This window comes from Lampris incognitus, chromosome 20 (genome assembly GCF_029633865.1).
Source record: "Lampris incognitus isolate fLamInc1 chromosome 20, fLamInc1.hap2, whole genome shotgun sequence".
Classification (NCBI taxonomy): Eukaryota; Metazoa; Chordata; class Actinopteri; order Lampriformes; family Lampridae; genus Lampris; species Lampris incognitus.
In genome coordinates, this window is record NC_079230.1 from 31,261,659 (window position 1) to 31,276,450 (window position 14,792).

Consider the following 14,792-nt stretch of genomic DNA (forward strand, 5'->3'; position numbering starts at 1 on the left):
ATCAGGTGTGGCGGTGTTCGAGACAGAGCTGGGTCTTCAGCTTCTCAAAGGTGGAGAAACACTATATGCTGAAGGGGTATTGTGGAATTACTGCCCAACGCCACCGTGAAAAACCAGCGTTTGGACAAACGGCCAAGCCAACGGTCTTGGGCGCCGATGGGGTCTCTGAAGCTCGTTTGGCCCTTTCTGACGTCCTCTGAAGATCACCAGTTGATGGTGGCTCATATCCAAGTAGGAATAAAATGTGTCCTCACAAGACGACGAGTCTCCTAAGGGAGTGTCGGAGTCTCCTCTCGTCTGAAGAAGGTCGTGAAGCCGGGCTCTTCTGGTTTCCCTTTTCTTTCCCTGCACAACGTGCAGCAGCAGCAGGGCATCCACATCCATGTTGCCAAGCAGCCGGCGGCTGGAGGCTGCAGCGCAGGCTTGGTACCCCTGCTCACAAAGCGTTACCCTTCACCAGTGTGGATGCTCACTTTCTTCTTTTCTTTTAGAGACCCCCCCCCTTTTTCACCCCAATTGTATCTGGCCGATTACCCCACTCCCGGTCGCTGCTCCACCCCCTCTGCCGATCCGGGGAGGGCTGCAGACTACCACATGCCTCCTCCCGTACATGTGGAGTCACCAGCTGCTTCTTTTCACCTGACAGTGAGGAGTTTCACCAGGGGGACGTAGCGCGTGGGAGGATCACGCTGTTCCCCCTAGTTACCCCTCCCCCCGAACTGGCGCCCTGACCGAAACAGAGGCGGCGCTAGTGCAGCGACCAGGACACATACCCACATCCGGCTTCCCACCTGCAGACACGGCCAATTGTGTCTAGGGACGCCTGACCAAGCTGGAGGCAACACGGGGATTTGAACCGGCGATCCCCGTGTTGGCAGGCAACAGAATAGACCGTTACACCACCCGGACGCCTGAGGATGCTCACATTTTTATCCTTATAGCTATCGTTATCACTCCTGGTATGGACAGCCCTTAAGAGAAAGAGGAGCTCGTGATAATATCAACAGCCAACAGAGGCCTCCAAGCTCCTCTTGACCTCCTTCTCCACGAGGTGACAAGTTGTCCACACACGCCAATTCAAAGAGCAGTCCTGGTCACGATATGTCAGAGTACCGTGCGTTGGAAAGTTCAAAAAGCCATGCAAAAAAAGGGGAGGTGTTTGGACACCCTCTTTCCATCCCTTGTCAAAGCCATTTTTTCATGTTGTTACCAGACAACACAGCCATCTCTTCATGACTCCTGTGCCCAGGCAGCAAAAGCAAGGTCTGTGGCGACCAAAGAGGAGCAGTGACCTCTCCTGCAAACTTGCCCTCCTCCAAAGCCAGGGACGGTGAGAAGGAGGCCGTTTGATAAAGCGGCATGAGAAACCGACTAGCCGGACTACGAACAGTGACGTACATAGTCGCTGGCAGACTAACTAACTGGCACCGAACTCTCGGGCTGGGGTGCACAGCAGTCTCGTCACTCCCCCCCCCCCCTCTCTTCTCTCTTGTTACCTCCCCCGGGAGTGAGCAGGAGTCACGCAAACACACACACACACACACATCACCACCACCTGCTGTGCTCTAAGAGACGAAGCAGACCAGCAGGGTGTGAAGGAGGAGAAACAGTTCGGAAAACAAATGAAGAAGCGATAAGGCCAAAATTGTCTTCACAGTACTAAGGGTAAAGCATGAGAGGCTGTTAAGTGTGTGAGCCACCACCGAGACAGACCGGCAGAGGATAGGAAAGGGAAAGAAGAAGTGCCGAGTTGAGCAAGAAGCCCACATCCGTAGCAGAGAGGATATACAGCGGGGGAGCACCGCACAAGAGAGGCGCATGCGCATATGCATAGAGCAGACCTCCAAGTGTTTGTGAGCAGACACACACACACACACACACACACACACAAAATGTCCTTTCTGTGCATGTAGTGTTGCACACAAACATTAGCAGATTGGCTCGTGTGCACACTGCCCCCTGTAATGACAGAACAGATGTAAACAACCGAGAGAGTACATCCATATGTTGGGTGCACAGTGTGGTCACACATGCACACACAGCTGCGAGATCAACATCGGGGCTTGCTCGACGACAACATCTTCATTAAATCCCCCGAGAAGCACCGTTTCACTCAGGTCAGCCTGTTCCTTGTAATGGCCGGCCAGCCAGCAAAGCAAGGAAGCTAGCTGGGCTGCTTTGCAGCGACACAGCCTGCAGCCCGTTTAGCAACAGCGGAAAGAGGTAAGCAAGAGAAAGTAAAGCTGCAGTAGGCAACTTTTAACATTCCAACGCAAATCCTTCCGCCTCTCTCTCTCGTCTGCCTCGTATCACTCCGCCAAGCCAAACGACCTCTTCGTCCCCTTACACTTGTGTAAAACCTGGAAATGTCAAGGCGAGACTCGTGAAACGTGTATGGTAGTTGATGATCTATCCATCTAAAAATGGGTGTCACATTTATTTTTTCTTCAGGGAATCTATTGGTTACACTACCCGTCCAGGCGAAGCAGCCATTCCGAGTTGTTCTTGTTGGTGTTTAAGCAGTGCCTCCAGGATGTCGCGATCGCAACAATTCACGCAAACCCAGCCAATGCCCGCGAATTCTGCGCTGCAATATTGTCCAATCACCGCGGCGTTTCCGCAAATTTGACCAATCGTCGTGGTTTCCCGCCAGTTTCACCAATCATCGCAAACCACTGAACCATACGTCACCAAACCCACTTCCTTGTCTCTGGTTGGGAAGGTGCGGACATGTGCGCCACGAACGTCTCACATTTACCAACTACAATTACTGCCAAAGACCGGGCAGGGCAGTTCCCCGGTGGTCTGCCCGAAGGCGGGGGCAAACCGTTTTACACCACGTGCAACGTTGTGGAACTGAATCAAGGAACTGAATCAAGTGCAACTACAGTAGTTGCACTTGATTCAGTTCCTTTGGCTCACCGTGACCTGGATGAATGAGAACATTCACAGAAACGTTGTGGTGGAACACAAACGAAAATCATCGACTGACGAACACTTTCCCGCCACAAAACACTGCCGGGGAACGGCTGAAACGCGTGGACAACCGACAGGACGAGTCACCACGACAGAGGCCGGGCAGGGTCAGGGTGGGTTACATTCAATACGCATGGTTAATGGTGAGGTTGGGCGCACTTTCACTTTTAAACCTGTCTGCTGATTTGTGGGGTGCCCCCCTAGGACGTGTGCTTCTTCTTTTACAAATAAAGCATATTTTGTTAGAATTTTTGTACCCCTGAGCCTTGTTTCAGTAAGGTATGTATAACACTCAGCACAGTGCGGGTTTTTCCTCACTGGAACAACTTGCCTTCGATTTTTAATGAATTTTACAACAAAAATCACAACTATTTTTACAATTTTCCCGTACTCCCACAATTTCATCGCAAAAAACAAACAAAAAACAGCTAAAAACATCGCAACACGCATTGCAATTTTTTTAGAAAAGCTGCCGCGAAATCAGCCATTTTAGGCCGCAGCAATCCCCCCAAAAAGCCCGCGAAATCCTGGAGGGCCTGTTTAAGGTTACCACCGCAAGCGACAGACGGGGCGGGGCCGATATGCGCGACTGCGTTTGTAGAACAGCCAATAGGAACGTCCTCTCTCTGAACTGGCCCGTGGTTGGCTAGAATCGTCCGTCCCGGGCTGGATTTTCTAAAGCCTGCCCTGAGTACAGAGCCAAGAGGAGGTGCAGAGGTCTAGTTTTCTCTCAGGCACCAGGAAATACTATATGCTGAGAGGTTGTTACGGAATTATTGCCCACCGACGCCATAAGAAATAAAACCGCCCGTCCCAGCTTCAGGTTTTGAGGGTGCGTCGCAGTTACCGAGTGCCGACGGGGGGAGAGAGAGAGAGAAGCGTTAGATGTTGTGAGATCCAGCTGCCTCACAAAGCCGAGGGAAGTACAGACTGGAGAGCCTTAAAACGGTCCTCTTACCAAATGCTGCCGCTCAAAGTAAACCACACACCCATGGCAGCAGCCTGCTGGGGAGAGCAGAAGCCTACATCTAATCTGAGCAGATTAAGCCGTCCATATTCTAAAGTATACAGTTTCAAACACAGTTGTTCCCTGATCAAATGAATTGTTCTCTCAAAACCCTAAAAAAAAAAATCAAAAACATTTCATAAGGACGAGTGAACAGATGTTTTTTTTCAACCCATTTTTTTTTTTTTTTAGATTTTGTATCACATGAGCTGAAGCCACAGACTCAAACAGCGACCTGCCCCACACTGGCTGTTTGTGCAAGGCCAAGAAAAGGGGGGGGGGGGACAGAGGAATTTAGGTGTTTTGAACAAGTGGGAGTCATTTGGTGTTTTTAAACGTTCTGGAATTTTCCAGAGCCTTGAACGCACACCTCTGTGGTGGGACTGATCCAATGACAGGAGGCGCCGTAATGGCCTTGCAACTGCATAATTAAGAAGAACCCCACACAAACCCAAGCCTTGCAGGAGGTTTCAATAGCATGACTTAAGCCAGCAAGCACTCCAAACAACGTATCTGTTCTTCAATAACACCGAGCTCAACCCGGCTCAGCCCGGCCCGGCCCGGCTCTACTCAGACACAGGCCTGAGCACAGTATGTGATGCCAAGGGCTTTGGACACCGGGCAGAAAGACACATGTGTCTTAAAATCGCCGCCGGGCAGATACACCACAGGATGTGCTCCTCATGTTGGCCCACACAGAACAGAGAGAGAGAGCGAGAGAGAGAGAGAGAGAGAGAGAGAGAGAGAGAGAGAGAGAGAGAGAGAGAGAGAGAGAGAGAGAGAGAGAGAGAGAGAGAGAGAGAGAGAGAGAGAGAGAGAGAGAGAGAGAGAGAACACCTAGGGCTGTGTATCGGCAAGAATCTGGTGATATGATGCGTATCATGGCACAGGGGTTACGAGTCAACACATGGTGATATGTTGCGATACTGTATAAAGGTGATATACTGTGGTTTGTTTCATAGGCCTGTGTTCTTTGTGCGTATGCTACTTCCTGTGTCAGTTCACGTTGTCGTGTTGGAGCGGAAGAGTCAACTGGCTGAAGATGGATTGCGACACCGTTATCTGGCGGTCGTGGGGTTACACACAACACAACATGTTTGTCACGAACCTTTACATGTAAACAAGTGAAAATGGATACGGTGGTTTCGAGAATCGATACACTATCACAGAAGATAATATCGCCACACTCGAGCGTATCGATATGTTCTTACACCCCTGGCAGCAGCCGAGACACAGAGGAGGCTTGAGGAATCTTAAGAAACGAGAAAGAGAAAACAGGGGAGGGGAGGGGATGACTCAGAACAGGAGGCAGCAGATAGAGTTTAAAGGAGGATTTCACAGTATGGCTGCTGTACCCTCCCCCCTTTACCGGAACAACATCTGAGCATCGGTTGACTCCTCCATGCAAAAAAAAAAAACCCCCACCTCATCTTCCCCCCATGTTGCCTCTCCTCCCTTTCATTATGTCTGTGTCGCAGCTGCTAGGGCACTGAGCTGAAATATGGGAGGGTATATTTGCTGGATGTCCGGCCTTCCCCTCCAGCTTGCTGCCCCCCCCCCCCATCAACAAGAAGCTCTTGTATCCAACAGCCCCAGGAGGTCATGATAGTGAAAAAGAAATTATTAACTTTGCCCCCCCTTCCCCCGCACTAACATTTTTATTGCTCTCGCCACTGAGAGGGGCGACGGTGGGTAAGGGCAAGAGGAAAAAAAAATCTAGACAACCTCCAGCGTCCCAAGCAGGCCCTGTTTAATAAAGATAGCTGGACTCCGTAGCCGTGCTATTACAGTGTTGGCACAGGGGGACATGCAATATTCGTGTTTCTTTATTAAATGCCAGCACGCAACAACCCCGAGACCTGGGGGCCGCCGGTTCGACCGGTCGAAAACCTGAACGCAACAAACACAGATGAGCTTTGTTCTTCCCAGCAGGCTGTGCTACTGGCGGAATACACTGGACAAGCACAGCCAAGTCTGCATCTGTGTGTGTGTGTGTGTGCACCTTTGACCTTCCTGAGGGGAAGCTGCTCCAGTGGGGAGAGGGGAAGGAGGAGGAGGCAAAGTAGCAGGGCTTCTATTATCATAAACACGGCTGCAAGCTCCTTAGCCAACCAGCTCACTCGCAATGTTCTCACACACACACCGCGTCCATAAAGTCACACCGAATATGAGCTTAAGCAAAATGGGAACATAAATTACTTGCTGCATGACTTGTTCCAAGGCAACAAAATTTTTTTTAAAAAAACCCTCGCCAAAGCATACCTGAGTCGTGAATAATACGCAGCAAACAGGGTACAAAACCAGGACATTAATATCAGCATTCTTGTTCACTGTAGTGAGACAACCCACAGCTGCAACGTGAATAAGATAAAGCAGGAGAGCGAGTTCAGAAGGCGCGCTGATAAGGATGCAGACCGCGCTCCATCCTCCCCTCGCGGTCCACATCAAATGCGGACGGTTTCTTGACTCCACAGTCCACGCAGGCTGCGTAGTAACCAACATTTCGGCGGACCGCTCCCGTTTTGCTCGGCGTGAGTCTGCAAAACACGTATGCACACCCAGACACAAAAACACACACGGTCTAGGAACACCGCGGCAAGACCGTACCTGAAAAGCTGACGTGCCGGTCTGTCCCGTAAACACTCGCATCACCGCTCGTCTGGTGAATCAAGCAGGAGCCATCATCTCCCACACACAGTCATGTACACCAGCCGAGACAGAGGGCGCAGAGGCCGAGCTTTCACATCCGAGCAGCTGCACGGCAGGATGATGGGGCAGTTATAAAGCTTACACAAGCTCAACCCAAGTACAACTACTAGAAACCACTGAAAGGGAAAATGGCTGTTTATCTTGAAGATAAAGACCAGGTTCTGGCCATACAAGTTCTTAAAAGCCAAATGACTGCTATGGAGACATGAGAGTCAGTGCAGGGTGAGGAAGAAGTGAGTCATCTTGGGCGAGTAATAATAATACTAGGACGGCAATAAAACCAGTTGTGTGACAGGTTGAAGGAGAGGCCAACTGCTCAGGGAAAGCAGATATTCTCGATTCTAAACCACTGAAGCGCTGCTTGTGTGCCATTAACATAAACACGCCAACTTCTACACCAGCTCGCCTAGATAGCTCATCCTCTCAAGAGCCTCCACTTCCATAAACGCAGCCAAATCAAAGGCAGTGGAGGGCAGACATTCATCACTTCTGTATAGGTCTGCATCACAGGTGGCCCACGTGGCCACGCGTGCGTGTTCAAGGTCTCCTCATCCCATTAGCAGGGGTGGGCAACCTTACCCAGCAAGGGCCGGTGTGGGTGAAGGTTTTTGTTTCAGCCAAGCAGTTGCACACTTGTGTCTCCTAATCAAGTTCCTCAGCGAGGACTCTACTGGCTGATTAGTGGGATCAGGTGTGTAACTGCTTGGTTGGAGCAAAACCTTCACCCACACCGGCCCTTGCTGGGTAAGGTCGCCCAGCCCTGCACCGGCCCTTGCTGGGTAAGGTCGCCCAGCCCTGCACCGGACCTTGCTGGGTAAGGTCGCCCAGCCCTGCACTGGACCTTGCTGGGTAAGGTCGCCCAGCCCTGCACTGGACCTTGCTGGGTAAGGTCGCCCAGCCCTGCACTGGACCTTGCTGGGTAAGGTCGCCCAGCCCTGCACTGGACCTTGCTGGGTAAGGTCGCCCAGCCCTGCACTGGACCTTGCTGGGTAAGGTCGCCCAGCCCTGCACTGGACCTTGCTGGGTAAGGTCGCCCAGCCCTGCACTGGACCTTGCTGGGTAAGGTCGCCCAGCCCTGCACTGGACCTTGCTGGAGTTGCCCGGCACAGATGGTCATAAGGAGCGCAGGGAGCAGCAGCAGCAGAGCGGGGTGTTGCTTAAAGCGGCGGGCAGATTGATTTCAGCAACCTGGATGGACTAATCCTCTTTCCTTTCAGCCCGGCAAAGAACCCGTGCACTTCTCTTTAATCCGCGCTGCTGACTTTAAAACAAGTTTGCATGTGTACTTCGCGGCCATTTTACCCCCCCACCACCACCACCTCTTGACTGGAAAGGCTGCTGCCACCGTTCCGACGTCTTAACGTAGCCCTGCTGATCAATAGGTGCGAGGTGACAAAAGAAGATGCTACTCGTATCTAGGATGCGAGGCCTGCTCTGACAGACAGACAGGCAGGCAGGCAGACAGACAGACAGGCAGAGAGTTGTGGTTTTGTGAAACGACGCACCCGTGCCGAGCTACTCTTGCCATGACGGAAGAATGTGTTCCAACTCGAAACCGACTCGCGCGCCGACACGAGAAAACAAAAGACGCACGCGGACCCGAGCACGTTCACCCGCGGCACGGACGAGGGGACGAGCGAGAAGATCGGCAGCTTCGCCGAACGTGAGAACTCTCGGGGTGGGAGGAAAGAGACGGAAGCGTGCAGGTTTCCCTCTGTAACACGGCCCTCTAACTTGCGAAAGACAACAATGCGGGGCGGTTCGAACAAAAGAGCGGCGGGGAAGTTGCGGCGGGCCACGCCGCCGCCGGGCGGGGAGGCGGAACGGGGCGACTCACCTGCGTGCGTGATGTCGGACAGGTCATGGTTGCCGGCGGTGCGGGGGAACTCTTTCAGCTTGCGGCTGGACAAGTTGAGCACTCCGCTGGCCGCCGCCTCCTCCAGCGCCTTCTCCACGCTGCGGCTCGCCGCTATCGTCGCCGGCAGCTGGGCGCCATCCCCAGCAGCCATGAAACACACAGATGAGCCCCCCTTCCTTACTCTGCCCGAAGCGCTCCGGCTGCTCTCATACCCTCCCGGGGTATCTCCGGTCCCTGGGCTGTTTCTCTCTCTCTCCCTCCCCCGCCCAGCTGATCCGCGTTCAGAAGCGCTGCGAAACCGACCGGAAGCTCGTCTGCGCGGACGAGTCGGAAACGGAGCGAGGCGAGCTGTCAGAAGTCTTCTCAACGGAGCTGGGCAGGCGAGCGCGAGCGGCGGAGGAAGTGGGAGCGGCCAGCACGGCGGGGGTTTGAAGGACACGCCCATGTTTCGCGGAAACCCACGGGGCCGGGGGGCGGAGCCTGAGGAAGACGAGCCCCGCCATTTTGCCTTGATTGTGTCCTGGGTTTTGGGTAATAACAATATGTATTGGTGCTGAAACTGTGAAGGTAAAAGACACTTTTTTTTTTGATAGGGACAATTCTCCAAATAGATAAATGTAAACAGCCACTCACAGACCTTTGTGGTGTGGCGTTTAGAGAGGAAAAGCCAGAGCTTTAAATATATATATATATATATATATATATATATATATATATATATATATATATATATATATATATATATAAAAGAGAGACTTCCTGTGAAATGCCTCATTGCGAAGACAGAGAACCCGCTCCTCATTAGGTCAGCTCTCACAACACCATTGACGGTTTAGGAAAAAACGCTATATATATATATGTATTTGATTTCGTTGTACAGCTGTGCAATGACAAATAAAGGCATTCATTCATTCACATATATATGTGTGTGTGTGTATATATATATATAAATCAATCAACTTGCATGTATATTGCAAAGTGTACGGGTCGGATCCTTTAGTCGAGCGGTCAGCGTAGTCGCCCGCGGTGCGGAATACACGAGTTCGCGCCCCGGCATTGCCCCGAAACGCGGCAATGTAACGATCACGGGTGAATAGGCTCGGTAACCCTTGGGTAACTGGTTAACATTGTCGCCTGTGGTGCAGGAGACACGGGTTCGCGTCCCGACGGCGGCGGTTCCCGACTGCCCCCCCGAGTTTGCTACAATATATATAAATTTAGCACAAAAATTTAGGAAATGTGGGTTTGGTAGGTTATGTCTTTGTTGTAACAATGCTTCTTGGCAATAAATCTTATATCAGGCAGCTGGTTGGCAGCCCCTGGGGTACCAGAAGCTCAAAACAAGAGTCAATAGCAACAGCAAAATAAGCTGTTTGGCATTGGCAGAGAAGATTTGGCAAATGTTTCATGGGCGCAACCCACATACTCAGCTCTGGTGCTCATCCCACAAACGCATGTTCCTCACACATGTGGCGCCATTTAAAAGGGAAATAAACAGGCTTTCCAACGGTATAAGATTTATTGCCGAGAAGCATTGTTACAACAAAGAAATAATCTACCAAACACACATTTCCTTACTTTTTGTGCTAAGTATATATAAACCCAACTTGATTGATTGATTGATTGATTGATTGATTGATTGATTGATTGATTGATTGAGTTATCGTATGCCCTATACTTTTCATCAATGACCCCAATTGTAACATTTTTTAAGAGACTAACTGGTTCGATTTCTAAATTACGTTTTCATAAAACGGATAGATAGGATTTTCATATACACATACTCCACATACACACGGGTACAACTACATACCACAAACACGACATTCAGTGGGGCATGATGGGAGACATGGGTAGACATGGGTAAGATAGTAATGTTTGTCTCTCAAATGGGGTGCACCCCTCTGGAAATGTCTCGGTTTGCCTTTTGTAGGCGTACGCACATCCAGTCTGTGTAAGAACATGTGGTGACATGGTGCCAGCAGGGCCACGTCGGCCTCCTGGGAGGGTTTTCATCCCTTTCCCTGAACATTTAACTACTCCCCACTTCCACCGTCTTTCCAGTCCACCCGATAACATTATCCCCCCTCATCCCCATCCGTTCCACCCCTCTGTCCTTCTCAGCATCCCTCACCCCCTCCCAACTCGGTGTCCCATTGGACCATCTGTCGATGTCCTGGTGGACTGGTCTCACAGCTGGGGCCAGAGCCGAGAGGCCGGGGGCCTCGCTCACTTTCCCTGCACAGTTAAGCACATAACATCCATTAACAGACACTGCTAACTTCCGCGGGACCTTTAAGAGATTATGGAGGGAGAAAAAAAACATAATACAACCATAATGCCCCGCCACCCCCACCACCTCTAACCCCTACCATATGCAATGTTGTGTTACTGCTTGCAATATTCCAATACCGTAGTTAGTTGATGGCACATAATGCTGTACGGCTCATAACGGGGACTTGTGACAACAAATGAGCCACGTACAGAAAGTTGAGCAATCGGAAGCATGAACCTTTGAGGGTTTCTGAATCTGGGATGATAGTGGGTTAGGAAATGCTCCATCTAAAGCCCACTTGGGGATCAAAAGGCCGAGAGAGGAGGCGAGGGGGAGCCCAGAGGGAGACCCACACAAGAAGGGGGGGGGGAGATGGCTAGCGTGAGAACGATGTGTCGGCGTGGCGTTCTCTGGCCCTGCTGCTCCTGGGGATACACAGGGAACTAGAGGGGTGAGAGGAAGTTGAGAGCAAAATTAGACAGTGTGGAAACACGAGAAACGGTTTGGTGAGTAGAACATTCCAGAGCTGTTCCAGAACAGGGGACTAGATAACCAGCTTATCAGTTTTCAACGGGAATTAAAGCAGTCCAAGAGCACGGTGTGGTGTTTTTGGTACTCCGTAGTGTGATTAGGGAGTTCGGTTCCTTCCAGCTCATTTAATTGGCCGTGCTCTAAAGTCATGACATCATTTCAGAAGCATCTGGGTCACCGAAAGCCATGAATATTCCTGCTCATTAGCAGAGACACTGAGCTCTGAGTCACTGCCTCTTCCCTTTCTGAACAAACATTTTGTCACAGGCCAGAGAGTGCATCAGTCGGCTACCATGACTCTGTGTGTGTGTGCATATCAGCTCCTGTTTGCCAGATCTGGGCCAGAACCAAGCCATAGCAATGCCGCATGTGCCACATATTAGCCAAAGGTGGCCCATATGTGTTTGGTGGTATTGGGGCCATATTCACCATTTACCACACGGGGCCACTTCCGGGTCACATCCAGACCACATGCTGCCCAGAGCACCGTAGCTTTGCCAGAAAAGGCCCACATGTGATTTGGCATATTTGGGCCATATTTGCTATTATACATGTGGGCCACTTCAGGCTCACATCCATTGTGTCAGGGCCAGAAGAAGACCATCAGTGCCGCATCACTGCCTGAAGTGGCCCACATCCAGATGCTGTCTGGGAAACGAGTGCATGCATGGGTGAGTTTTTGGTCGTCTCCATCAGTGTGTGGGTTAGTTGTGTGCTGAGCTTTGCCCCGGCTATGTTTCTTTACGTGTTCGAACAACTTCTGCATGTTTAAAAGTCAGCGGGAATGTTTTGAACCCCTGGGCCCCAATAAGCCGCACGCGGACCAGATCCGGCCCACGAGAGATAAATGTCTGGCCCGCGTTGACCCATTGGCACTAACACACCTGTCACAACATGTGAAATAAATTGCGTGCTGCTCTACTTTATTTATTTTGTAAAAAAAAATTTTGAACCCCCCTTCCCCCTTTCTCAAATTGTATCCGACCAATCACCCCACTCTTGCGAGCCGTCCCGGTCTCTGCTCCACCCCCTCTGCTGATCCGAGGAGGGCTGCAGACTACCACGTGCCTCCTCCTCCCATACATGTGGGGTCGCCAGCCGCTTCTTCTCACCTGACAGCTGACGGCCAGTGGACTGCAGAGGTCAAAAGGCTGGGGCCTTCCACAGATGAGGCAGCTCTCCAGATGGAGGTCTTGGAGATGTGAACGTCGGATTTGCTCAAAGCACAACACACGGATGTTGGGGTGAGTGACTTCTGGATCAACGTGGTTCCCCAAGCTCGATTAAAACACACAAGAACTATTGTAATGCTCCTGCTCACAAGTTTCCCCTCCACGTACACATGTGAGTCACCGCTTTCTTCGATGAACTGGACCAAGAACCGGGAAAGGAACAGACTCTCCGGTGCACATCTTGGCCGGCGCCTCAGGCCTGCCACAACAGAAAACAGGCCGGACATCAGAAGGATTGCCTCACCCCGTCACTCTCACTTCCCCCCCTGACTGCCCAATGAACATCCGTCTATGTTTGTCCATTCGGCCATCGTTAAAGGGCTGGTTTTGGACTTATTTTCTTTTTCTTGTGTGACCTTCAATACAGGATTTAAGAATACTAGGCCTAAATTACTACTACTACTACTAATAATAATAATAATGATAATAATGATAAAAATACCAATCATAACAACATCTTTTTGCATAACAGCAACTGTTGCTGGCACAATGGAAAACCAAAACCCCGGACGTTTTGGCCCCTGGCTTGGCCTGCGTGACATGATTTGGCCCTTGGGGGAAACTAATTGGGGAACCCTGTTGTAAACTACACTTCACTTGCTAAATGAATTCCAACCACAGGCCAAACTGTGGTGTCGGATGTGAGAAATAGAGAATGACGGATTGATTCAGGTGGGGGGGGTGATTCGGGTTGGGGGGGTGATTCAGGTTGGGGGGTGTGATTCGGGTTGGGGGGTGTGATTCGGGTTGGGGGGGGGGGTGCCCTCTGAGTGCAACATAGACTGTCGAGTCCGAGGGTTAGAAGCACTGACAAATGGACAGATGGTAAACGGGGAGAGGGACTCGGGACCAAGTGATTCTCCACCACAAAAACAAACCTTGTGGAAATTAAACACCAACAGCGCACTGGCAGGGAGTAAGGCATGACGGGGGGGGGGGGGGGGGCAGGGGGGCAGGAGGAGGGGGGCAGGAGAGAGAGTGAGTTAGTGACTGCTGAAAAAGGAGTATGCCTGAGAATGAATGGTATGTCATTTAGACATGAGCAGCCTACCAGCAGCTGTGCATGCTGGGTGAAAGTGAGCCCCCCCCCCACATACACACACACATACACACACACACGTGCATCTGCACACACGCGATGCCCAACACGGCGGGGGGGGGGGGGCTGCAGCCTGTCGTAGGTCACAGCGGTGAGAAAGCTGCCAGGGAAGGAGGCCTGACTTCCTGTTTTAATGGCCCAGGAGGTCTTTTACAGTCCTGCTCTCTCCAAGTCTAAGTCGTGACATTACAGCTGAGCCTCCATCACGATGTTATAAGACTTCACAAGACCACACTGTGCAGCCCACTACACCCAACACTGTGCAGCCCACTACAAGACCACACTGTGCAGCCCACTACAAGACCACACTGTGCAGCCCACTACAAGACCACACTGTGCAGCCCACTACAAGACAACACTGTGCAGCCCACTACAAGACAACACTGTACAGCCCACTACAAGACCACACTGTGCAGCCCACTACAAGACCACACTGTACAGCCCACTACAAGACCACGCTGTGCAGCCCACTACAAGACAACACTGTACAGCCCACTACAAGACAACACTGTGCAGCCCACTACAAGACAACACTGTGCAGCCCACTACAAGACAACACTGTGCAGCCCACTACAAGACAACACTGTACAGCCCACTACAAGACCACACTGTGCAGCCCACTACAAGACAACACTGTACAGCCCACTACAAGACAACACTGTGCAGCCCACTACAAGACAACACTGTGCAGCCCACTACAGGACCACACTGTGCAGCCCACTACAAGACAACACTGTGCAGCCCACTACAAGACAACACTGTGCAGCCCACTACAAGACAACACTGTGAAGCCCACTACAGGACCACACTGTGCAGCCCACTACAAGACCACACTGTGCAGCCCACTACAAGACCACACTGTGCAGCCCACTACAAGACCACACTGTGCAGCCCACTACAAGACAACACTGTGCAGCCCACTACAAGACAACACTGTACAGCCCACTACAAGACCACACTGTACAGCCCACTACAAGACCACACTGTGCAGCCCACTACAAGACCACACTGTACAGCCCACTACAAGACCACACTGTGCAGCCCACTACAAGACCACACTGTACAGCCCACTACAAGACCACACTGTGCAGCCCACTACAAGACCA

At 51.4% G+C, this 14,792-nt stretch overlaps 1 protein-coding gene across 4 annotated transcripts in view; it reads right to left on the bottom strand.

Annotated features, from left to right (window-relative positions):
* lrch4 (leucine-rich repeats and calponin homology (CH) domain containing 4) overlaps positions 1 to 9,129 on the bottom strand; it is a 59,925-nt gene extending 50,796 nt beyond the window's left edge. For all 4 annotated transcript variants that reach the window (XR_008812177.1, XM_056300471.1, XM_056300470.1 and 1 more), the window contains exon 1: positions 8,529 to 9,129. Coding sequence is in view for 3 of the 4 variants with exons in the window: in XM_056300471.1 (XP_056156446.1) it covers positions 8,529 to 8,994 (466 nt within the window). In the remaining variant the exon portion in view is untranslated. The remainder of the gene's footprint in view (positions 1 to 8,528) is intronic.
* Between the last annotated feature and the right edge of the window lie 5,663 nt (positions 9,130 to 14,792).